The 27,166-nt window shown below is 36.5% G+C and overlaps 1 protein-coding gene across 1 annotated transcript in view; it reads left to right on the forward strand.

Moving 5' to 3' along the window:
• The window catches only part of ME1 (malic enzyme 1), a 184,766-nt gene that overhangs the window by 31,862 nt on the left and 125,738 nt on the right, over positions 1 to 27,166 (forward strand). Inside the window, exons 2-3 of the mRNA XM_075707463.1 lie at positions 15,708 to 15,841; positions 23,175 to 23,324. Coding sequence (XP_075563578.1) covers positions 15,708 to 15,841; positions 23,175 to 23,324 — 284 coding nt within the window. The remainder of the gene's footprint in view (positions 1 to 15,707; positions 15,842 to 23,174; positions 23,325 to 27,166) is intronic.

The following is a 27,166-nucleotide window of genomic DNA, read 5'->3' on the forward strand; positions in this document are numbered from 1 at the left end:
GATACACTCCATTTTATCACAGTTTTTCCATAATTTATTTCAGTCTGATCTTTTCTAGGCAGATTCTAAGTAGATACAATTGAGATACAGGTTATATTTTGGCAAAAGCAGAACTGTGTGAATCCATTCCGTATAGCAGTTTTAAATGGAAATATTGTGTCATCAATAGAAATCTTCCTTCGATGAACTAACTTTTTTCCATACTTCTGAAAGCTGTTGCCCAACTTTGCTTTCTCTCTATAACTGGTTAAATGATAGTTTTAGGTAACAAAATCTGAAATTGCACTAAGATTCTGGGCTCGCTGTATCTTATTTTTCCTGTTGAGTTTATGTTTTAAGAGTTTGCCTTCTTAGTCAATCTGTTCCTTGATGTTTTTCCTCACATCTTAACTAAAGGGATAGAACCAAACAAAATCAGTATTTAGTCTTTGTAGCAAAGTTCAGATAAGCTTATCATTTTCAGGAAGATGTATAAATATTAACTGAGAAAGTTATGTGCACTCTTCTATCCCTTAGCTGCTATTTCAGATGCTGTGATAATCTTTGCCTGTGGCTCTAGTGATGAGAGTGGCTATTGATGGCTACTCTCAGTGTTTAAGAATTCAAAATGGACAAACAGACCCTGTCATGAAACGGGTGCTTCATTGCTACGTACTTAGCAAAACTGACAGACAATGTTTGTAAAGAAAACTGTTGATTATATGTATGTTCTTTTACTAGAAAGAAGAATTTCTCGCTTTGAAACAGGATTGTTTCATTTGTGAATGCTTTGATTTATGCATGGTCAGAATCCTGTGAGGCCCTTGATGATGCATCTTTTCAGATGTGTTAGGGATGGGTCCATTATCTGAATAAATTTTTTTTTCTTAATATTTGAGTTCTTGACTACAATAGCCATCTGGTTTTATACTTACACTATATTCCACTTTGTAAAGGAAAAAGAGTGGTAGGATAGCCCCCAAAATTTCATAAAGCTCTCAAGGATTCAGTATTTGGCACAGGTTTAATACAAAGTTTAGGGTTTTGGGGGGTTGGGGTTTTTTTTGCATTAAACATGATAAAAACATTCACAATTAATATCCATATACATTTCTTTTCTACATTCTTGAATAGCCACCTGACATAGTCTGGAAAATAAGAGTTGAGGCCATGGAAATTAAATGACAATTTACATAGTAAAAGTCTGTCTAGCATAGTTTATCAGATAGTAAAGTATAATGACCTAGTAATACAGTCTTTCACCATGTTTTTTATGAATTATATATTAAGTCAATTAAAATACCTAACATTTCTACTTGCTAATGATGAAAGCAATGGAATTTATTGTTTGCAGTTATTGGTTATGTGATACTACCTTTAAGAAGAGAGAAATTAATGGCTGCATAACGCTGATCCAAAAAATAGCCGGTTAGGTTGTAAGCCCAGAGTTTGTTCTACAGGTTGCAAGGCTTGGCTGGTTGCTTGGACTTAGGATGTCAGTCATCTGTGTTAGTAGCATGGTTCACTACTACAACTGCATACTATATAATTAATCTCTTATGTTCTTTCCAAGATTATTCAGTGTATCATCATATACTTCTCTCTCGTTTCTGTGTGTCTTAATTACAGCAAGCTTTGTTTCTCTCTTCACAGTTAGAATACAAAGCTGTTTTCAGCTGGGGAGGCCTGAGAAGGAAGGAGGAAAAAGTTTCTTTTCAGAGTGACAGCATCAATAAATTCTGGGGACACTGTATGGGGAAGAAAAAGATTGGTGATTACAGTTTCAAGGAAAGGTCTGCAACACTGCATATGTACTTTTGTATTTTTTTGGAGTAAAAACTGAAATGTTCTTGATAACCCTGAAAGAAAACATTGGTGTTGGGCCCAGTTCAGTCCAATTCAATACTGGTATTAGTAAAATAAGTCATCTGGGTTATATAGAAAACAGATCTTACTTTAAAAGGCTGGGTACCAGTTTGATGAGACTTTTATAGAAATCTTGGTTCCAAAATACGTATTTGGATAACAAAAGCAAAACGTGCATTGGCACTACACAATATTTTTATTGCAAGACTAAATCAGTTTAAAGAAAAGCTGACAACTTTACTTAGCTATAAGTAGGAATTTGGAGTTGGATATGTTAGGAAGGTTCTTAGTTAAAGCTTGGATCTGTTGTTGGCTACAAATAATGTAGGCTGGGATTCAGTTTAAAGATCAAAACATCTAAAATTTGTTATATGAATAGGAACTTAAATACTTAGTCACACTGTAGATTATAAAGCCATTTTAGATGCACTAAGCTATCTGAGAAATCTTCATGGAGCTGGCACACGACACAGGACCTGTGTTTCTGGAGTGGTGGCTGGAGGCCAGACAGGATATCCTTGTGGCATCTCAAAATTTTTAAGGCACTGTCCCCTAGATGCCTATACTTGAAAGCGAGCTAAATCACAGTAGTTAGCCTCAATTGATTTTTATTGCCTCAATTTCCTTTGACTATAATGGATGGGAGCTTAGATACCTTAAATCTTCTGTAGACACCTCAATTTAGGTGTCTGAATCTGGAACTGAATCTTACGCTTAAGATTGGAGCATCATTTAGATGGAATGAAATGGCTAGAAATGTTGGCTTGTTCTTGTAACATCTGAACGCTTATGTCTATAACCATGGCAGGATAGTTGAGTCATCTAGATTGTATGGTGCATTGTACCTGCTTGACTAGTGCTTTTTATTACAGCTAAACATGAACCTCAAGGTTCATGAAAAAAGCTCGAGCGTTCCCTGAAAGCTCAAGGGAACACAGAAATTTAGGGGATTGTCTGCAAAAGCTCCATTTTGAGGTGATGGCAAACGAAGCAGTAATAACCCCTGGAGGCTGAAGAACACTGGATAGAAAGAAGTAGGTTATTTATATACAAAATGCCAGTGAGGATATTACCAGAACATCCAGGTCTTCTGTTGCCTTCTGTTCTGTCTTCTATTTTCTTGAAAAGATTAAACAAAAGTTCTAAAATCCCTGATTTTTCAAGCTAAAAAAGGAGCTCAGTCTAAATAGCTTAGCTCAAAGGAAGTCGAGGTTACTTGGCTGTGACCTTTCTCACTGGAAGAAGACTTGTCAAATAGTTGACTCCTCTCTCTAACCAAAATAATCTGAGACTACATCTCAGATAACATGTCTAGAATAGTATGTATTCAGCCAGAAGCTGTGGAAGCTTGATCACTGATAAAGTTTTATTAAGTACTTATATGGATTTTTTTTTGTTTTCACTCATTGTGTAGAATCTCCTCTGTCTTTTGTTTTTATAGACTTCTCAGTAACAAAAATAAATTGTAACTGAGACCAAAGTATTTTTAAAACTTAGTTGAATGCCAAAATTCAAATTGATCTTAAAAAAAACCCCAAACACCAAACATTACCAACCAAAGCTTCTCTACACTGGAAATCAGAAGCTAAGTCTACCTATTGAAGGAGATTTTTATGGGAAGACGAATAATGCCATAGTTTGAGTACTTTTAGAATGCAAGCAACAGTGATCAAATTACAATGGTATATTGCAGCAATGGACTTTGTTCTTTCAACTTTAAAATAAGTGTATGCATAGTTTCATTCACATGAACAATTACATTAATCTGAATAGGAAGGACTTGCTTATGTACAGTTGAGAATGTATGTAAGTCCTTAAAAAACCCAGACTGGATAAACTTAAAGAAAAGCTAGATACAAGAGTATTTGTTCCAGTTTTTGCATTTCTTGCTTTAAGTGTTAAAAATAAGGCATTGTTTCCCTGGAATGCTCAATGAACTTTTAATGGGTATAAAGGCATGTTTTGATTTGATATTTAAGATTTTGCAACTCTATTGCATTATGTGATGGACAAGAGCCTTATAGCTTAAGAAAGTGAGAATTATATGAAATGAAGATGTTTAAATAGACATGTCTGCATGTATTCTAGGTGTCTAAACTGCCATATGGTCAATGATTAATGACAAACACCTAATTGTTGGTCAGTTGAATTTTTGAGAACACATCTAACCAGTACAGTCAACAGCACAGTAAGTGTAAAGGTGGTGTAGATATATCTGTGTAGACCTCTAAATTTAGACACAAAATTCAAAATGACTCCCACCACAAAACGTAAATTTGAATAGTTACATCTTACTATGACCAGAATTGTGTTTTTCTGATGGCACTACCTTCTAAAACAAACCACATGTGGAAGAAGAAGGAGCAAGAAGAGGGTTGTTTAGCTTAAATGACCCATTACAAAGCCTGACATTACTTTGCTTACTAGTGTGTAATGTAATCATAAGATAATCTAAACTCTTGAGCAGTTAATAAACTTTATATGTGATGCTTTTGTATTGAAGAGCAAAATGTGTAATCATGTCCCATTTTCTATCTGAGAAGAGAAAGACCAGTTAGTTTCTTTTCAATTTAGCTCATTAGGAAGCAGGTAAAAAGGGTCAAAATGGACAATATCCTGCAAAAGGGCTGTGTTAGTTCTTAATTTGGTATCATAGAATCATAGAATCGTAGAATCGTTTAGGTTGGAAAAGACCTTTAAGATCATCCAGTCCAACCATTAACCTAACACTACCAAGTCCACCACTAAATCAATTAAGGGTAAATTTCCTCTAATATAATTCCCTCTAACATGGGTTGCTGGAAGCCCTGTTTGCAGCACGCACCTAGTTAGTGTCCTTGATACCTCTGAGAAAAGTTATTAGCAGAGGAGTGACGCTTATGCTTCTTACCATTTGTGTTGTCCCACCCGACTTAGCCTTCTTCTACACCATGTCTGTGCTTCCCTGTTCATCCCAGTCCCATTTGTGGAGCTGGAGGAGGAGGGGTTCTGCTTGCCTAGCCTCTCTGCTCAGACACGGGGAAGTGGGAAGGTCAGGAGAGCATGCAACAATTCCCATCTGTTCCCAGCCAGAAGTATTCCTTTTTAAGGTAATGCTGAAGTAATGAATTGCACCTTAACCCTAGTCACAAGAGAAAATAAGGAGTTCAACTGTGCGGTATTTCTGTAGCACAGTAGTTTTCTTGAGCCCAGCTCATTGAACTGCATTATTTTGACGCTAATCAAGACATTGAAAAATCAAGTAAGGAAAATAATAGGCAGGATCGTCTTGTTAAAGATACTTTTCTGTCAAAGGCGTGTAGCAGCTACTTCTGAGTAGTTCTTCTATTTCAACATGCAAATCTAAATTCAGGTTTGACCAAGAAACACGTAGCAGATGTTGGTGGGATATCGTGATGTACCGTATGCCACCATGCTCTTGCAAAATGTCATGGTACATTAAATAAAGATACTAACTTGGGTTAAAGGCCAGCATACTGAAAACAAATCTGACAAACGCAGAATTTTAAAACATGAAAACTTTTTTTTGTATTCCACCAAAGAAAATTAAGTATTTCTGTTAATTCTTACTGTGACACTTGTACAGAACAGAACTACAGCTGAAAACCTTGGTTAACATCTTCTGAAGCAAATGCTGTGTGGTCACCTGATAATAGATAGGCCTCTGTCCTAAAACATGTTCAATTTTTTTTTTTTTTTTTAAAGGATGTAAACAGAGTAGTAAGCCATTCCTATGCAAAACTTTAAATGCTTACTTTGTGATTAAAGAAGAGAATCTGTTGCTATCCACTGGTCAGCTTGCTCAAAGTATTAATTTGGCAATTTTTCTTTGTCACTTTAGAATAGAATCATAGAATCACAGAATCGTTTAGGTTAGAAAAGACCCTTACGATCATTGAGTCCAACCATTAACCTAACATTGCCAAGTCCACCACTAAGCCATGTCCCTAAGCACCACGTATAAGTGTCTTTTAAATACCCCCAGGGATGGTGACTCAACCACTTGCCTGAGCAGCCTGTTCCAATGCTTGACAGCCCTTTTGGTGAAGAAATTTTTCCTAATATTCAAACTAAACCTCCCCTGGTGCAACTTGAGGCTATTTCAACTGTGCTGAAAATTGACATCTGTCATAAGAACATGCTCAACAAGTCTGAAAGTGATGTTGTAAACTGCTGTTGTCTCTTTCCAGAATGGTTCCCATAACCAGAGCTTTTCTAAGTAGGCTTCTTTGAGGGTCAATATATCCCAAGGGAGTTTTAAACTAATAAAAGTGGCTCAGAAATAGCCAGGGACAAAAAAAAAAAACCAAAAAAAAACCCAACCAAACCAAAAAAACCAAACCCTGAATATTTGTTCAGCTTCTTTGGCTCAACAGTTCGAGCTGTGTTTCATGCTGCTGTTAGGTCTTGTCTGCTAGCAGCAACCAAGAGAGCTGAGACAGGTCCTTCTACACTGGTGTGATGTCCCTGCTAGGGGATCGAGTCAGGGGAGACACAGATCACATCCCATATTTTTTTGTAAGTCTCTTATTAATTTAGCTGTTACTACTAACAGAATCAAGCTGTTACTGTTAATAGCAGGTACCTATGCCCATTGAGCCAGCTTGCAGTTCACTCATGCACACACATTCGTGGTAGCTCCCAGGTGGGAGCAGCAGCGGGGAGGGCTTGTACAGAGGCTTGTACTGATGCACCTTCGAGCTGGGTGTTCAGAAAGTCCCTCATGGCCCCTTGTTTCATCAGGTATCTTTCCGCAGTCCTTGTCTGCATGCAGCAGCCGCCACCTTTCTGGATGTGGTCCGAGTTGTGCGACTTGAGGGGAGCGTGTGCTGGGGGCCTCATGCAGAGCTGGTGGCTCTGGGTGTGATGAGTTTATCAGTTCTTGTGTAGTCAGCAGCATGGCCAGTCTCTGGAGCTCTGCAAATCTTCGGAGACTTCACACGCTGCCTCTCGGCGGGCACAGTGTCGCCTCCTGTGTTCTGGAAACTATTTCTGCATCCATGGACATGGGGACCTATGGAGCACATTCACACTAGCTCATGCCTGCTAAACCGTTATTCTCACATGAAAAGTGACGGATAGGATAGGCGTCTTTGCAGGTCTTACTCTAACACAACTGTCCCTGAGCATCTTAAATATTTCAGGTGCAGGTGCTCTAAGAATGCTGTACAGGTCTGTGAGTTTGGGAGGTGGGGTGCTGGGGGTTTCTGTCGCCTTATGTGTCACACTTTGTAAATGATTTTATGGCTTTGAAATTACATTAGATCTGCTTTTAAGTCAAGCAAGTCTGATTGAAAGCATTCAAATCCAGCCCTAGCAATTTTTTGGTTGCTTTGACTTTAAAAAATCCTGTAATAATTATGAAGGATTCAGAGTAAGATGATTTTTAATGGGACATGTGGACTGAGGAGTCAAAAGGACAACTGGGGCTTGATGTAGCAGCCCACATATAGGCAACTTGAGATACAGAGGAATATTGTGCCTGGCTTTCATCTGTTGTCGTGTCTCCTATGCAGTTGATTTATAGTTGATATCATTGCCATAATGAGCTATGCCATATTGATTTCTTCAATACCTTCGAGCCTCCCAGGTGACAGTAGGTGCTTCTGTGTGCAAATCTGGTCTATAGTCAATATAGCCATCAGAGACTAGGGAGCAATTTGGATTACTGACTGCAAGGTATCTATTCTAGGGTGAGCTGGATCCTTCTTTAGGCTTTTTTTTTAATCAGTACTATATATCCTATACATATCATGGGAAGATAGGTACCTAGATTGCATATGAACACCTAAATTTAGTGTCGAAGTAGACTCAATCCCATCCTACATTATACCACAGCATGCAATATATTTTTATATATTATTATCTTGGTGACTCGTTTTACTGCTCAGCTTATTACCTGCTGTTTGTGTAATACAGCCATCACAAACTTAAGGTGAGGAGAGATTATGCAATGCAAAAAGATTTTACTGTGTATATGTATAAAACCCTAAATATATACAAAAAGTTTCTTAAAATAGGTTTGCTTGCTTACTTTCAGATAATTGTTTACAGTAGGTTAAAGGAAGATTGCTAAAATAAGAATGCTGGGATGTGTCATTTCTAATGTGCTGGTCTGAATCACGCTGGTACGCAATCACCGTATCAGCTCACTGCAACGCTGCCAAGCTGCCCACACGTTCCCATGATGAACTTGCCAAGAGAAGTCTGATCTCCTTCTGGCCATCTGCATTTGTTTTGAGTCATAAGTCCCTGGGTGTGTTTATTAGCTACTGTATTTATTCGTGCTTTACTTGCTGGAAGCTGGTTTTGACTTTTGTTTCAGTTTCCCCTGTTGACTTGACTTTTTAAGCTTGCTTTTGAAAATCCTATGGTCTTAGAATTGGGCTGTGAATGTACTTCATGTCTCTCGGCTTTCTTGAAAACTATAAAAAATTGTGTGTGCAACACACTGCAGCAGATTTATCATGACTCTAGAAAAACAATTTTGAAATTATAAATGCCAAATGTCAGAATATAGTTCTTCAACTTAAATACTTGTTAAAAGGCTGTGTTTAAATATGTGCACAAAACAAAACCTGTGCTCTTTTGGCATTTTATAGCTGAAACAAGAACAGTTCCTCCTCTTGTATGGTCAGCACTGTGCCCATCAACTAAAGTGTATTTTTTTTTTTTATTTACCTTCAGCATATCTCGCAGTCTCACAAGTCCTGATGCACGCCTGTGCACAAGGGCTTATCAAAAAGTGCTTTACCTTAACTGGGTTCTGCTGTTCACGCTTCACCAGTCCTCCTTTTCTGGCTTTCTCCTTCCTCGTCCTAGCCAGGGTAGTCGCCTGTATGTGGCTGGTTTTTCAAACTCCAGTGCAGGCATTCAGTAGCAGGATTCACTGCTATTTTAGGGGATCTCAGCTACAAGCCAAGGTACCTGTGTGCTAGGTCCTGTATGAAGGCAACAAAACCACAGTTCCTCTGCCAAAGAAGTTAATGGGTGATTAATCACTGGTTTGTATACTGATTCTTAAAACTTAATCCTAAATGCATAATCCAGAGTTAACCAATGTGCCTCGTTAAATGTCCAACTAGGGATCTGAGCATAGTTTTGGGGGAAAATAGCTGGACTTTTTTGAAAGACGGCAGTTCTGTCTCACCAGTGGCTTTTCCACTTGCAGTCTTAACTCAGTGCTACGCATCTTCAAACTGTGGTAGCTATCTGCTGGTGAACATATCCTTTCCTCTTATCAACTTGCAATTGTATTTGTCATCTTTCTCCCTTGTCTTCATGAGTACCATTTAAAAGGATTGGTTTTATTCTCTAAAATATTAATTATCCTGATTTTTTTTAATAGAAAAATTTCTGCTCTTCAAGCCCTTCTTTGCGTATTTTTTTTTTACAACAAATCATTCCTAAGAAGAAACATAGATCTCTAAGTTAATGTAAACTGATAGTTTGGAGAGCCATTTTTTCCCCAGGTCCAGAAGAAGACCCCCACTGACAGAAAACTGGGTGCACATTTGCAGCATCAAAAAGATTCCTCCCTCTCCTTACCTACAGGGGGACTTTGTGTGACCAGTCTGGCCTAAAGCACAGTTTGCAGAAGATTTATTGATCCAGATAGTTACATTAGTTGCCTATGCTTGTAATATTTTTTGGCAGTCATGGCAAGAACAGGGAGAGAAACTAGCAGTAACATCTTTAGTTATGTATAGTGATCCAATCCCAATGCCTTGCCATGAACCACATTTGTTTTTAACACAATGAGTTTATTACGTAGTGTGTGCTCAGATCAGTTATTCTAACTATTTCCTGGGGTATTTTGCCTTGAAATGAGTGTTGGACATGGAGTATTTAAAATATTTATCTGGTTTCTCTGAAGCCATGTTTGGATAATAAAAATGCAAAATGGAGGGGAAATGCTTGTAAAACTTTATTTTTGCCTGTTTGTAAGGTGATTTTTTAAAAATACAAATTATATAAAATATCTCAAAGGGTTTTGCAGATCATTAAACTCTTAAATGTAGCTTAAAACACTTGAAAATTTGTGTGTGCCATATTTTTGTAGAGATTTTATGAAAATGTATTTGAATGTGTAAAATTTCAGAGTTGTGGTTTGGGTTTGTTTTTTTTTTTTAAATATTTTGATCTTATTCTGATCTTAAAGGGGCTTATGATATTTTAAGTGCCTGAAACTGTTTTCATGTAGCTCATACCTAGCAGGACTATACATAAGTTTTGCTGCTTCCTCAGCCTAAGAAGTTTTCCTTAAAATAAAGCAAAAGAAAATTTTTTTGTTAATTTTGTCTTGGATTCCTCCTTAACAGTAGTAGAGTAGTATGAGAAAAGAAAATTACTGAAGGCAAAAGCCTGACCAGATTTGCTTGCAAACAACCACGTATAGCAAAGATCATGTTTTCCTAAGAACTGCGTCTAGTTCTGTGGTTGAATTTCTCCTGGAGAGAATCTTGTGCATAAAGTGGTGTGAGCAGTATGGGATGATGTGTGACTGGCAACTAGTAATGATGCCAGTGATTCTTCATCTGGGACATCTTAGAGAAAAACCTCTTCTCTAGTAACTGGAGAATGTTTTTGGTCTTTCAGCCAAAAGCATTCATCTAATTTGCTTTGCTTTTTTTTTTCCTTTTTTTTTTTTTTTTTTTTTTTTTTTAAAGAATATGGAATTGCAGGGTTCTGTAAGTCCGTTGTTCAAAGAATTGATTCAGATCTTGAACAGACTTGTATTTCAGGCAGCTGTGGGATTTTCTCAGAGCTTTGTCTGGCAGAGCGCTCCCTGGCCTCTGAGCAGAGGCTCGGGGTTACCAACTACTGCGGAGGGAGGCTGTGAGAGGTGGCGTAGAGCCAGCTATCCTCCTTCCAGCCGTGGCTGCAGATGTTGTGCATATCTGAGTCCCTCAGATTTACGTGGTTCTTTCAAGATATCATTGAAATTTGTTCACTGCACTTTTATGATTTAGATATACAGAGTGAGTTTTTTAATGGAGAGGATTTTTACTTTTTGATGGAATCTAAGACAATGATGAACCTATTTGTCTGTTGTCCCCAAAATACTTTAGAGACTGGTTTTTCTCTAGTAGTATCTTAGATCAGCAATCCAGAGATTTCTTTCTTGTGGAATAGATGGTACTTCTAGGTATACTTCCTTGATACACCTTTTTACCTTCCTCTTAATTTCCTCCTTCCCCTCTCCACAGATCCATTCTGCTCAAATATACATGTGGGTACTTGAGTTTGGATGTTGGTGTTGCTGGTTGTCTCCTGAGTCCCAGGGATGACCTGAAGTCTTGATCTCCTCCTACTAGAGGCTGAGGAAAGTCAGTGAGTCTGAGAACCTTGGATGTGGACAGGGTTTCCTCCTCTAAGCCAGCATCCTTCTGCGTGATATCAGGCTAATAGCATTGTGGCATACCTGCAGTGGGGCTGACAGAAGGAAATAAGCTTTTTCTAAATGGGTAGGTGTTTCTAAAAATGCAAATTTTGACCTATAAGAGGAAAAGAGGGCCAGGTCCTGAAAGAAATTGGAGGAGGATCCCTGCAATGAATATTGTTTGGAGATGGTTCTGGCTAACCTTTAGTGAAGCTGAATCTCATTAGTACATAGCATGCACACATTACTTTGGTGCACTCTCTTTTGCTTGAGAAGTTCATATAAACTTAGCAATTAGATGAGCTTCAGATATGCTATCTGAACAAAAAGTATGTCAATGCAATCTAATTTGTATTAAGAGATAAGACTTGTCTCTTTACTGGCTGTGAATAGAGACTGAGACAGCTCTTGAAATATTTTGAATGTACTCTCTGTCTTCTCAAGCACTGCTTGAGAATTCAGTTGAAAGCCAGTGCAAAAAGCTATCTGATACAAGATGATGATGTGCTGTTTATTCTGTTTTATGGCTTTTCAGTACTGCAACTGAACAAGAGAATTGATGTATATGTAATTGCACTAAAACAACCTTGTAGTTGAGGGGTTTTGGGGGAAAAGAGAGGCTGGGCAGAGGACGTATAGTTAAGGGCTCAGTTGATAAACCGGTAGAGATTAAATAATGAAAAAATACTGAGCAATATGCAGTAATATAAATCACTGCTACAATTACAAAACTTCACAACATTACAAATGGAGAGATGAATTCAGTATTAAATGTATTTGCAAAGAGTTGGACTTCTTGAAAATGGAAACAAAGAAAACAGACTCGGAGAGCTTTCTGTACATTTGAAAATATGAGAGGGCATTTGTGTCAAAGGAGCAATAAAAAAACCCCAACCCAACAGTTCCACCAAAAGGTTTGTGAGAAAGGAAGATAATGAGGTGGCTGAAGAACAACTTAGTTTTTCCAAAACCAGGGCATATAAAGAACCATATGAAACACAACCCTTGCAGAACTGCAAACTCTTACCTGGGAGGCTTAATAATATCTATACTTTCATCTCTATGATGTATATGTTATCTTTGGAAGGCATGAAGCAGTGAATGCATCAAAACAAATTATAGGCAAAGGTTCATATTTAGGTACTACTAAATACTAATAACAGATGTGGACATTTTTATTTCGCACTTTGTATTGCAAATAAATTGTCCGAGAAGTCTCTTGCCCTTGTGTTGCTTTTAGATTGCAACACTGTTTTTCTTCTTGGACAATTTATTTGTAATATAGGGTGTGAATGTCCACATCTTTTATTATAGTTGGGGTACACTTTAGATAATGGAAGTCTGTCCCATCCAGGTGTGCACAAAATATGACTCTCGGGAAGGGAAAGGAGCATGTAAACCAAGTTGGACCTAGAGCCCTCTCTGCTGGATGGCTGGGAAACAACACTTCAAACAGCAAAAACTAAGAATTCTGATGTAGAAAAGAAAATCTGAGAACCTAGTGCAAGAAATCTAGACATAAACCACAACGCTTATGTAGTCAAGCTCTTCCTATTATAGGCAGATGAAATAGCATACATTTATTGCATAAAATGGCCTTATTAAATAATCAGGCAATATGCTTTAATGATAATTCTTTTCTTTTGAGCATATACGGTATCTGAGGGGGAAAAAAGGAACTAACATTCCATCTTAGAAATTTGAAAAATTCATAATATCCACGCCAAAGAAGAGTATGCAAGTAAAGAATTTTAAAACCATGTATAGCATAGGAGGTGTAGATGGGTGCTGTATTTTTGTAGTAATGCCCAAAAGAAATTAACACTTACTGTAGGACATGTAGCAATATGTGGAAAATACGTTATTCCAAGACCAAGTACTTTTTAAAGAAGGTACTTGGCAAGATGTATAAACTTTTCATGTGTCTGTTTTAAAATAAAATACATTTTCCAGTAAGAGGGGAAACCCTATCATAGTAATTAAAGTCCCTATCTTATGCCTAAAGTGAAGGCAAACACAGACTTCTTAAATTTTTTTCTTTCAGAAAATTTGACTAATAGAAACAGGGGAAAGGAGAGATGCACAGAATAATTGGATTGCGACTTTATTGCGAGCACTGAGAGATCCACTAAAACTATGCAGCTCCCTAAAGTCCAGCCATTTGGAACTGATGCTGAAGTGTGTGTGTGTGAGCACACATGCAGAGCTTTTACGTGGTTTTTTTAAGCCAAAAAAAGTCTACTGGAGATAAGAGGGATCAACTTTGAATAAACTTGTGAGGAGCGTTGAGTCTCCCTTCTTCCATGGTCAAAATGTGATAGCAGCTGAAGACACTTAAAACTGGCCACAGAAAAAACAGGGTTTGTGTATGCTTTTGGAAACCTTTGAAATCTTGCGTGCATGGAAAACTATAGCAAAACAGTCACTGACCTTTATTATACTTGGTTTCCCTCTATTTCTGTGTGTGAGAGAAGCATGTTCTGGAAATGTCTGATGTTCTGTAAAGTGTTCATTATGGAATTTTTCTTTTCCTTTATTTGGGTCATTATTTTGCTTAAGGGTAGCAACTTGATTAATGGCATTTTAGTGCAGATAGTGTGGTGGGGTTGCCTTAGGGTTTTTTTTTTTTTTTCCCCTACTTTTTTCCAAGCAATGACATAACCACTTGAAAATTAATTTGATTTAAAAATGGTATAAGAAGTGTAGAGTAGTCAGAGACAGGAAGATTTTATAGTATATTTTTGTTCTGTAAGAATAAGTCCTGTGAGTTGAGTATTTCTGAAAAAAAAAAATGAAGCCTGTCCATGTAATCAAACTAACTGGTATGAATTTATCACTTTGTATCACTCACTAGGTGTTGTGCAAAAGGCAGTAACGGCATTGTGTAAAGGACTGTGCATTTGTTCTCTTGAAAAGGCTGGAGTAGTGCAAATGTACACTGAAGGATGCCTTTTGTATTTGTGCTCCTGCCTTACCTGTTTTTTCCCATCATTCGTTGACCCAGCTAATTCTAAAGGTAGCATGAACAAAGAAATTTTAAAAGTATATTTATAGAGGTAGTTGTGAAAGTACCTTAGTAGTATTTCGTTTCCACAGGAAAGTAAATGCAGAAACATTACATTGCCATTTTTTCCTCTTTCATACCTCCCAAGGTGTTTTCTCAAATATTTTGTCATAAGAAACAAAGTGCTTTGTATGTAGTTGTATGACAGGTGTAGAGTATTAGGCAACTGTCTAATGGCTTGTTTATATCTGTGTGTATACACACAGAGATATCTTCTTGGTAAATTAATAAATGCTATCTAGCCTCTATTACAATAACTTTTTTAATATGTTTAAGCTACATCATAAGCATTTTGCAAAGATTATAGACATTTTTGGTGTTAACCTAAGAGAGACCTCAAAGACACTTGCAGATCTGCCAGTACGGATTCTGGAGTGGAAGCAGGCGTGATGCTAAAGGAGGCCTGTAACACATCTGTGGAGCCACCAGTCAGCGGCTGTAGTTTGAAACAAATGCATGGATTTCATAGGTCATATATGGAAGAAATTCCTCTGACATTCCTTTTTATCCCCTAAAACTATCAAAGGTCTGATCTCATCCATCAGTCCCGACTGGCTGTAGTTATCACAGCAGTCAAGTCAGAGTGCTTGACACTAGTGTGCTAAACCCATGGTCATATTTCTGTTTTAAAGGCATACTCTTTCTTAGAATAGCTTGGGTAATTTCTGAAGATGTTTTAGACAGACAGACCTCATTAAAAAGCAGCTATTTGGCAGTCTCTGCCAATCCACAAGCTGGATTTAAGTGGTAAGCATTCTGTGACTGTCCACATTACATACTAAATACTTTTAAATGTCTTTCCTGGATCCAATAAGGAAATCCAGTAAGTCTGTACAGATTTTTCTTACTGTAACTAAATATGAATTTGAAAAACAAAATAAATATGAATCTGAGTTTGCACTGAACTCGCTATGGCCGTATTTCTATTGACAGACTGCACTAGGTACGGGACCAGGCTTGACTTTATTGTACCACACAGTCCTGTTAAAAATTCACATGTACATGTGAGATAACCAAGATCTTGAAAAATTTCCAGGTATTAAAAGCATAATGTTTACACTGAAAATGAACATTATCCATGCTTTGTGTTTAGAAGATAACCAAACAAATGGGTGTTTGAGAATATAATGCTGCTCTCTTCTTCAGCTGTAACTTAATAATTTTGCAGGTAATAGTCTAGCAGTGTCAGAAGACCTTAACTCATTCTGTGCTAGGATGGAGTTGTACTGTACAGGCCCGTTCTCTTATGACTCAGTAAAAACTTTTTCCAAATCATTGCATAATTGTTAATTCTGTTTAATATTAAATAGTTTTTCTGATGCTGGCTTTACCTGTGCTATATTTTGCTGCAGAATTTTCTTAAAAAGAATATCTCTCATATATATGTATACATGGTTTTTACTTTTCTTTTTTCAGGGCATGGCTTTTACCTTGGAGGAGAGGCAACAGTTGAATATTCATGGATTATTGCCACCTTGCTTTCTTGGTCAAGATGCCCAGGTTTATAGTATTATTAAGAATTTTGAAAGGCTGACATCTGACCTAGACAGGTAAAGTATGGCTATGAAACTTTATCCTAGTTGTCAAACCAGGAGTCCCTTATTTATTTTTTTTAATAGTAGTACAGATGAAATTTTGTAGGTTTTTTCAAGCTGTGGTGGTTGATGATTGGGAATCATTAAACTAAATATATAGTTTTGCTAGAATGCCTTCTTCGGAAAGTCAATTCCTAATTTTAAATGGTAATATTCCAGTGTTGTTCCCATGAATTTATTATTTCAATAACCAAACGATACAAAGGTTATCAGAAGTGAATGAACTCATGTGAAACTAAAAGTCAGTAATATCTTCACATGTATATAGATACATATGCATTAAAACAAATACATAAAATTTATAAAATGTTATAATATTAATATGTAATGTAGTGTTGTAGTTTGGTTTTTTTTTTTTTAGAAAAAAGCTGGGGAGGGCTTTAAACATTTATGAATACTCAAATGTTCTGCCCCCCCCCCCCCAATTGTTTTATAGACCCTAGAACAAAACACTATTTCTTTATTTTTCCCCTGTGCCTTGCTTTTCTCTCCTGTGGGTTGTCTTGTTAGCTGTATGTCATACATGGCTTTTAGATACCTGTCTGTTGGGGGCAAGGCTTTTTTATAATTTAAAGTTGCCACAACCTTTGGTTTTTGTGGAGGCAGCATAGGATGAGCACAGCCTGCCTTGTCAGTGAAGAGCTCATGACTGCGGTATCTTTTCTAGGTTAACTATCCTCCAGTGCTCCCAGGGAGGACATTTATCAGTTATCACAGAGTAGTAGCTTCCCAGGCTAGAATGTTTTAGTCTGAGTCCCTGCATGTAGCAAAGTGCAAAATTTCATGGAGACCCCTGCTTCAACCACTGATGTTACCATAGGAGAAAACTTTCTCTGTCCTTCTGTCCCCATCTCCTTCTTTACTCTGCCTTGAAGTCGTCCCTTTGTGATACAGCTTGTCATTTCATATGTTTCAGGACATTTAAGACTTTTAAGGCTGTTTCAATTGTTTGTTTCTACTTGAATTGCTGGAATTTCTATTCACCTGTAACTTAAAAGCAGGAAGAAAAAAGGCCTTTTACCCCATTGTTGTATGAGTTTCTTAGCTAGCAAAGAAATTTTTCTCCTACATCAGGTCATAGGAGAAAAGCCCTTGTGTTTCTCAAAACATCACAGTTTGGAAGTTACAGGTCTAGCTATGTGAAATTGAAAAGGAGAGTAGCAGGATATCCAAATCTTAATTAGGTTTTTTTTTTTTTTTGAAAAAAATTGTGGATATTTAAATGGCCAAAACGAAAAATTTCTGCAGGAAAGGAAAAAAGAAATAATCTATCAGGTTTAAATGACAGAGTATTGAAAGTTTGAATGCTGTGCCATTTGAACCACAATAAATCACCATATACTGAAGTTCTCATCACAGTGAGAATCACCAAATAAAAATAACTGTCTCTGAGTATCATGGGAATACTTTGCAGAAAACTTGCTTTATCATGTTAAAAGAAAGAAAAGAAAAATCTGTCTGTCTTGCGGGTGGGGGAGGAAAGGAACTTTGTTTTTTAAAGTACACTTAATCCACATATGGTAGACACAAATAATACACAAGTATAAATAAATATAAATATGTTTACAAGTAAATGTAAATAAAAGGTATTCCAGAAACCATTTTTTTTCCAAATCTGCCCCTGTTAAACTTAATGTCTGTATCTATTTAATTAAACAAAAACTCAATATCATTATTTCCCACCTATGACTCTCCTTTGCTTTTTCTCTTTTCCAATTAAATAGTTGGGTAAGGAAGAAATTTGTTTCCTGCTCCTGTGACCAGACATTCTTAAAACAGAAGCACAAACATTACGTTATTACATCCATGTGTCTTGAACAGTAAACTGTAGCTTGCCATTTTATACCATAAAGCCAGTTTTTAGTATAATGCCTTTTTTAGTGTAAAAGTTATATTGTAATGTGCAGCTTTGCAGAGCAAATTTGTTGTTGTTAATAGGGTTTTAGTGATGTACTTGAGCTGAGAAAACTAGTAAGTCTTTGGCTCATAGAAATAACTTGAAACTGTTAAAAGGTAGGCTTTTTTGTCACTAATGTGATCACTAGAAAAAAACTTCAATTAAGAATATAGTAATTAACATATGAAAAAATATTTAAAGCTGTGTTTACTTCCCAGTCTTTTTCTGTGGCATGTGGCAGTGGTATTTTCTCAACCATAATTATTGGTCCAAGTATTTGTGTCTTCTCCTTCCCCTTAGAGTCTGAATAAACAGTGTGGCTCCATTTATAATGTTGGATAAGCTGGGCTGGAGTCTCCATCCTTGAAGATATTGATATTGATATGAACATGGTCCTGGGCAACCTGCTCTAGTTGACTCTGCTTTGAGCAGGGGATTGGATGAGGCAATCTCCAGAGATCCCTTCCAACCTCAGCTAGTCTACGATTTCATAATGCAGGTCCATAGCAGTTAAGAAATAAGCTTTCGGGGGTAATCTTGGATCAATGCAGATTTGTGTAAATTAAATCAGGTTGGCCCTTAAGCACTTCAAATTATATAAATCCACAAGTCCACCCCCCCCTCCCCCCCCCAATTAATTTGTTTCTTTAAGAAATCGTATTTGCATTCTGTGTGAACACTCAGCAGGCCTAAATTGACTAGTCATGTCAGGCTATGCTTTGATGAAAAAAGTTTTTCTTCGTATATTAGTGGGGCATTATATTGCTGTATTGTTTTCTCCACTTTTTAGCAAAATAAAATCATCTGTGCATTGCATGTGTAGGTTTACATTTAAGACCACTGATTGAAAGACTTGGTAACACTTGCATGCAGAAGATACTTCCTTTGAAAACTGTCGATGATGACATCTTGGGCTCCTTTGCAGAGATAAAACACTTGTGTGAATTGAGTTTGCAAAAACTTGCACAGGCAGAATGTGATTTGCAGCTGTGTTTATAAGTCAGGTGTCTGACAGTTTTATTGGAGTATGTCAATAGAGATCCTGCTCTGAGAACATGTGCATTACATGTGTGTGAGCTCAGTCCTTCGAGGCAATATGCGAACTCTGGTCTTTTGTACTTACACTCGTATCGAAGCATTTTAAAGGGAAGAGAGACTGTGATGCTGCTGCAGTTACTCCTTGAATTACGTTCACTGATGAAGAATGCCAGAAGACATTGACTATTTTAACTGGAACTTGAAAGAAAATCTCAAGTGTTCCCTGTACAGGCAGGTGCTCGAGGACAACCTTGAGTAAGAGCATGCAGCTATTGCCTTCTACTGAATGTAAATGTACTAATTCTAGAAAAAAAAAATTTCTTCCAGGATGCATCTGGCATAGTCTTCACTCCCATAGGAGCAGTGATTGAAAAGAGATAAAGGGAAGCTGTTGTTTTCCTTCCAGAGCTTAGATTTGGTAGTGGGTGTATACCTGTGCATTTTATGTCCAAATATAAAAGATTAAGTACATGTATTTGATTATTGCAGAGGTGGAAGCTGTTAAGTACCTTAGACAGAAGGGTAGTGTCTGAGTAAACGTTAATGCTGCATGTGACAGCATCTTACACTGGCAGGATTGTAGCTTGCCCTGGTTTTGATTGGAAAGAGGGTGTGTGTAAATTCATAAAGCTAAGCTGATAGTACCATGGCATGACATGTTTTGGCATGGCTGAAACTCCTTTGCTGACTTGCAGCACGGAATTGCTGTGCTCTGAAATACCAAGAGTTCATACACAAAATGAATGTGAAACAGCAGCAAATATATTGTCTGGTACGCTTGGTGGAAAGGAAGCCAATAACAGGAAATAATTCTATTCCTCTAACTTAATTTGGAAAAGCTGCGAAGGATTCTGCAAGTAATTTAATCTGTTGTTTCTCTCCTGTATGTTCTCAATTGTCTGTCTTCTTACTCTGTATTGACACTGAAACTGTTGCCCCTGACACAGCCACGTATCCTGTCTGGGCTTTTTTTTCTCTTCAAAGAGTCACACTGGTAAAATGTTATACTGGGTGTGTGAACATTAGGAGAGGTGCCATCGAATCACTTTTCCTGAGAATGCTGTGTTATTTTGTTTTCTCTTAAAGTTCTCTGCCTATTAGCATTTCTATATAGATACTGATGATGCAAAGTAGTGGAGCTAAGTATCTTACACAGGTTAAAAATAATAGCATTTCCTTCCACTTTCCTTTATTTGCTCTCGTGTTTTGGAAGATAAGAGCAAATAAACTTTGGGTTTGGGTTTTTTTCTTTACCATGACATTTTGCCTTATAAAATGCATGCCAGTGATAGTAGGGCCAATTAGCCTAAGAAATCATCAGTAATTTTATGGTAGTTATATCAGTTTTCTTTGGGGTTTTGGATGATATTTGGTTTATATCCTTTTGTTGCTACGGTTTGTATCCTTTTGTTGCTACTGTATTGCATTCCCTTCATAATAGCAGACTCACACGAAAAGATCTTAGGTGAAGAAAATGCAAAGGGGAAAAGTGACATACTGAAATTTGAATGGTTGGCAATCCCCTCTGTCTTACTTGCCAAGCTTTGGTTTTCATCCTCTGAAACTCTTCCCTGAAATCTTCATTCAAGACTCCTTGTCTGAGGACAGATAATATTTTTCTCCCATTTTATAGCACAAATGATTGTTCTCAGTGTTTTATTGCTTGTTTTCACTATGTTTTCAATTAAATGTGGGCTTCAGTAAAAGATTCCATTAAATACTGCATTTTGAATATATCTTTTTTTAAAACACAATGCTGAAAACCACTTAATGCTTTTAGTTATGTAGATTACTTGGATGTTGCTAAAAGATGCATACTTGTTGGATAATGCATTATAACCAACACCACATTGAGGATGAAACGTTTTTGGTGTTCCCCTTAAGAAAGGATTTTTGAGAAAGTTGATACCCCTAAGCAAGTTACTATGCCGAGAAAGAAGAGGTATTTTATACCTGCCACTGAAAAGAAGCCTTCTGATCAAAAGTGCACTTCTCAAGAAACAGTTTTCACTTTATAATAATATTTCTTATACCGACTTGGATATGGCCAAATATGTAATATTTGAGAATATAAGTACTATGCAGTTATAACCTTTGCAATTTCTTTAGCATATCTTGAATATAAAAGTGGCATGATAAATGCAAATAAGAAAATAAACCCCCAATGTAATGCTATAGGACAGCAAAAACAAAATGGAGAGTTTTAGCGAACAGTTTTTTGATTTGAAGCCATTGACGAAGCCTTTTGCTAAACTTTTAATTTCTTTCATAAAAGATTTTTTTGCCTCCTTTAAGATCCAGGCTTGATCTGAGTAATAAGAAAGGTTGATGAAAAGATATTTTAAAGTCTTAAGTAGCCACATCTCATTTTCAATGAAAGCAATAAAAAGAAAAAATATATACTGGTAACTGCTTCGAAACATGTGCTTGCATGAATGCTTGCAGTCTCCGGTATAGAGCAGGCCAGAGTACGCATGGTATTTTGTAACATCACTTTCAAGATCCTCTGGAAACCAAATGAATGTCTTCAAATGTATTCACAACTATATGTGAATGAACTTGTATTTCAAGGTAAATGTTGGGGTAATCATCCTGAGGACAAAGGTTTTAATAAAGAAAATGCTTCAAAAAATCAAGGATATTGAAAGATACACGATATCATAATGAAATACTGCGAAAATGAAAGATTAATAGGGAAATGTAATAACATGAAAGAAAATTAGTATGTATATATATTTGTAGCTGAGAACTGCAAGTGAAGGATATAATTTAACCTTGGAGAACATTCAAAACTAATGTGTATGATGGAAGGTGGTTCAGGATGCCTCATGGTGATGGTATTTAGAGTACATCTTCAACTCTTTGGTTTCTAGATCTTTATCTGTTTAGGGTCTAAAGTACCCTTAGTGACACAAGGCTAGGGACACTGTTTTGCCTCACTTCTGTCACCTCATTACAGTCACCAGCTGCCTAGCCTTGCTTATAGTGCTTGTTAAAGGTTTATATAGCGGATCGCAGACGAAATGCTTCCCTGATATACAGGGATATACAAGCTAAGCTTGAACGAAACAAGTGCAGATTTACTAAACTGTTCTCTGTTGATAGTTACCTAACTATGTTTGTGTCTTCCTAAAGTATGAATTAGATTTTATTTGTGCATGTGATGCATGAGTATGCTGAAGGAAATTTCATATGAATACTATTTAAGCATACCGACCTCCAGGCTTTTGGAATGAATGTGTTGTATACATTTCCTCAACACTTGTGTAATAAAATGATGGGCATATTAAACTTTTTGAGTATAAGTAATTACTAATCCATTGTAAATTAAAGCAAAAACAACCTACATAAATTGTACACATAAATTAAGTTAAAGTTTTTATGTAAGCCTATTGGTGTAGAAGACTACTTAATTTTTAAAGTAATACTTAACCTTACTAAAACTAATGAATAGAGAGGTGAGGTTTAGGATTGCCAAATTCCTAAATATTAAGTGTTCAAAAAGTGACCAGAGTCATACCTGTATGAACTAGTATAACTTGAAGTCACTCATAGTCTCATATCATCTGCCGTACTCAGCACTGAAATTTGGCTTCCTGGTTGGGATCTTGGAGCAGTAGAGTATTTATTCAATATTAGTGTGATGGTAGTCAGAAGTAGATCAAGCTAAGCATGAACTTTTTTTCACTCTCATTTCTCTGATTTTTTTTTCTCTCTTTTTTTTTTTAAATAAATATAAAATGTCTTCAAATGCAATCAAAAATTGATTTTCATTAGGAGATAAAACATTGCAGATTTCATTACAAACATAGGCTTCAGGGATGAAAGGCCATATGTGTACGCTTTGTTTTTGAAAGCTTTGTCCTACAGTATTCAGGTGAAGTATTTATTTGACATATTAGTCTGGATTTAAGAGAAATTTCTATTGAGGCAAGAGCAGAAAAAGCTAACATTTTTAGTTTCATTTTTTTGGGCAAGAGAGTATGCTTGTTTAAGTTCTATTTCATGATGGTCTCATTGCAAGTGGAACAACTGGTATGTACGCATTACATTCTGACAGACCAAATACTCAATTGCAGCGTAGTGTTTTGTACCTGAGAGGGATTAGCTTCCTGAGTATGTGGAGTTTGTCAACTTTATGACGGTTTCTGCTTCTGTCTATCTCAACCAGTTTGTTATCCTTTGTGTCTGAACCATTTGTGCTATCAAGACAAGGAGGAACTTAAATACTCTCAACAAGAAAGAGGCTGTTATAGAACAAACATAGCTTTAATTATCTGAACACCTTTGTATTTCTAAATTTACTTTATATGTTCACTTGATGTCTCTCTAATTGTATGTAATTCTCCACAGATATATTCTACTAATGAGTCTTCAGGATCGAAATGAAAAGCTTTTCTATAAAGTGCTGACTTCTGACATTGAAAGGTTCATGCCTATTGTTTATACTCCCACTGTGGGACTGGCTTGCCAACAATATGGTTTAGCATTTCGGAGGCCAAGGTATGTAAGTTTATATTTCAAATAAGAGTAATTGTATCTTATTTTCCTCCTCTTGGCAGATTTCTGCAGGTGTTTTCTACCATAGCTGAATGTAAGCCAAAACTGCAATAAATGAGATAATTCAAACTACACTTTTAGTCTACATTAAATAATAATTTGTATTGCATTAAGAGGGCAAATGGGTTTTTTTAATTGTATTAAAACATGGGTATATTTTTAATCTTGTTAACTGACTGTTTTGGAATCCTAGCTGCATGTTACAAGACCAGAGAAGAATGGATCCTTAGTCTTAGATTTGTCTTAGCAACCTCAAGAACATAGACTTTTAGCTATTTAAGTATTTATATTATAGGTATTTTACACATAGGTATATAAAAATAATATGTGTACAAACTAAGGATGCATTATATATGTACTGCAGACATCTTAAAAATAATCAATAATCGTCAAAGCGCCTGTCTCACTGCTTAATAATTTGTTTCATAGGTTGGTTACTGGTGTGCTTTTATTCTGTATATAGTGTCTGTATTTATAGAGTGATGAGGAAGTGGTATGAAAGAAGAATAGATGCTTCAGTTTCACTCTTCCCCTTAAACATCAGCCCATAGAGTTTGAGATTTATGGTAGCTGCTGTTTGAGAACCTTGTATATACCAATGTCTTCAAGTGCAAACTGGAACAACACTTTGGAGCGTTCTGTGCAATTTTCTGGCAAAGGAAGAGATAAATGAGCTGTATGTGCATAGCTCTATTAACAGAAATAGGTTTTTTACAGTCAAGGCATTGATTGAAAATAAGAAGTTTGCAAGATTAAAGGGAACAAATGACTGCTCACAGATTCTTCAGCAGGAGGTATTTGAGGGAGAAGACTTATGGCTTCAATGTTTTGTTGTTGTTAATGTGAAAATCATTTCGGCCTTGTGACTGACAAGAATGAGTCAGGACCATCTGGCCAACTGCAGAAAACAAGAATTCCCAGTTCTGTACACATTAAAAAGTTCAAAAAGACCTCAAGAATGCTTTCTTAAACCTGTTTAATGATCTATGGCTTTTAGGTGCCTCCCCTAGCAAGAGAAGTCATCTCCTTTTTTCCCCTCAGTATTTACCACCATGGTGATTTTATTGGCCTTCCAGGAAGTGCTAAATGTGTCTGGATATTAAGTCATTGCCTAAGCTGGTCTCATTGCCCCTTGTTTGGATATCCATTGCTGTATAGGATATTGCACAAGGAGCACCTCTGCCAATGCATGTACTTTTCACTTTCTCCCCAGAGCTGTGGAGCATCTGTGGAGAAAAAAAACCCTGTTAAATTAGACAACAGTTCAGCTGAGCGTCAGTCTGCAGCTGGTGAGACACAGCTTGCAACAGCAATTGAAACAACCACCAGCCCCCTTATAGATTTTCAGACTCCTGAACTCCATTCTTCAGTCTGATCCTAAGCACACTCAAGACATGGGGAAAAAACTGATTTGGGGAGGTAGGGACAGAGAGAGGAAACATTTCAACTTTTTGCCTTTTTTTTTTTTTTAATATATTTTGTGGAATTTTTAGCTGCAGAGGACTTAGAAAGATGCCCTAAATCTTTCTCCTCTAGATCTTAAGACTAAAATCCTAGTTTATGTTGCTCTGTCACTAATAAATTTATGGATCTGTATAGTTAACTTGAAACAAATTACACTACAGACATGCAGTTAGCACACATACAGCAGGAAACAAGAACTTCTGAGTTCTCCACTATGCAACTAAGCCACTCCACTAGCCTCTCCTGTAATGAGAATTGAGTAGAACTTTAAAACTTTATGGATTTGTTTGAATCATTAATGTATGTCATGTGATGACACATTTTATTACTTACATTTTATTTTCCTTTTAGTTTCAAATATGATATAAAAAGCTTTCAAAAGCAAGGAATAAAAGCAGTAATACACATATTGTGCAGGCTTTGGAACAGCAAGCTGAACTTTCTCAACTCAGCAAATGACTGCAGTATAAAACTACCAGTGCATATAGATAACATTGTACTAACTTCCTACGTTCCCTATGGATTTTCCTCTGTCCTACTTTAAAAAGCTTGTTATTCTGGCACACGGATAGTGAACTTCCATTCCAATGATACATTTAGCTATGCTGAACAGTGACAGTGATGATCCAAATGATCATATGTGTATGTTTTTAAAAATATTATTTTATTTACCAATATTGGAATGAAGTCTGATTTTTTCTTCCAAAAGAAGTGTTCGCTTGCTTACTGAAAATGAGCAAATTCAAGGCAGATTGTGCTACTTAGATAATTTCTTTCCCTTATCATTTAACTTAAAAAATATATAGCTTTATAGGTCGTTCCATAATTTGGCATTTCATACTGTGTTTTTCACTGCAGTTGAGCTGCTAATGAATAAATGATGTTTTAAACAAATAATGATTTAACTGATTTGTCTTTTGGTATTCAGTTGTTGTATTCTCGAGCTACTGAAGTCAGCCTTGGCTATATTCATCTGTCTGCTGCTTTGCCACTACATGTGTGCTTTATATATGTGACTCACTGTCTGGGGAGATGTATAGGGTGTTTATAAATAAGTCTGTTGTATTTCTAGTCCTGCTGAATTGCCTCACTACTTTCAAATAAATGTTTTAATGACTCAGTTAAGTAAAGATGGCTGAAAAACATGTACAATCTTCTTCTGCCTAGTAAGGATCTCAAAAATATCTTTTTTCTTAAGAACAAAATATCATCTGCCAAATAGGATGTTTACTCTTCCCCATAAAATTCCCAACTGTTACCTTCACATATGTCACTAGCTGCTCTCATCTTCCCACACCACCCAGCTGATGCCAGTGTTCATCAGAGGTCTTGGAGGAAAGGACTGTAAAAAGTTTCCCCTTTGACAGTCTCTTTGCTGCTTAAAAAATACGTGTACTTTGTGATCTTCCACTACACTCTGTTACAGAGATCTGTTTTTTTTCTAAGAAAAAACCTTTTCTAAATTATTCCTAACCCAACTGTGCAAAGCAATCAATTTCATTTGGTTTGAAATTATATTCTAGACTGTGACTCATTTAGTATTAAGCATTATATACCAGCATCCCTCATAAACGGCATCCTCCATGAGTTGAACTCACAAGGAAGAAAAAATAAATATTTAATTTCACATACAGAAGGAGAAAAGGAGTAAGAGATATGAAATTTAGTCCAGTCTATACATTCTCATGTTTTTTATTAGTTGATTTTTTTTCAGTTGTTAAATTTCAGGAAAAAGGTATGATCTTATCATACCTTAAAAAACAGGTCTTATCTGTAAGAACCGTGTGTATCTCTTTTGTGCTGACTTATATCTACATGCTGTCTTTACTGACAAATGAATGTTTTTCTTTCAGAATGTTTTTTATTTTAGAATATTTTCATTACTGTCTCTTCCCACAGCTCAAAAAATGTTTGATATTTCATAGTTAAGCAAAGATCCTATTAGAAACACACTTGCTTATATAGGCAAATAAGTTAAAAATTACCCAGTTGCTGCAGATCATATTTATCATACTGGAAGTTGCAAGGCAATGTCTTATTATTCAGTTTAAATCTGTAAGGTGTTTTTTATAGTCAGTTAGATTTCTTTATGTTGTGAAGTGAGTCTGAAGCCCCTGGCTCACAAGTTATGTCTTCAGGCAAGGAATAATAAAAATTAATTTAGAGTTAAAAAATAGGTGTCTCATGGGATCATTAAATGAGATCATCTTCTGTGACTCCCTTATACATTTTTAGAAGACTATATGGGCTCACATGGCTCAGGCGAGATGTTTCTCATCCTGAAGCAGTATTTTGCAATTATAGCATAAACATTCATGGCT

Source organism: Pelecanus crispus, chromosome 3, assembly GCF_030463565.1.
Source record: "Pelecanus crispus isolate bPelCri1 chromosome 3, bPelCri1.pri, whole genome shotgun sequence".
Classification (NCBI taxonomy): domain Eukaryota; kingdom Metazoa; phylum Chordata; class Aves; order Pelecaniformes; family Pelecanidae; genus Pelecanus; species Pelecanus crispus.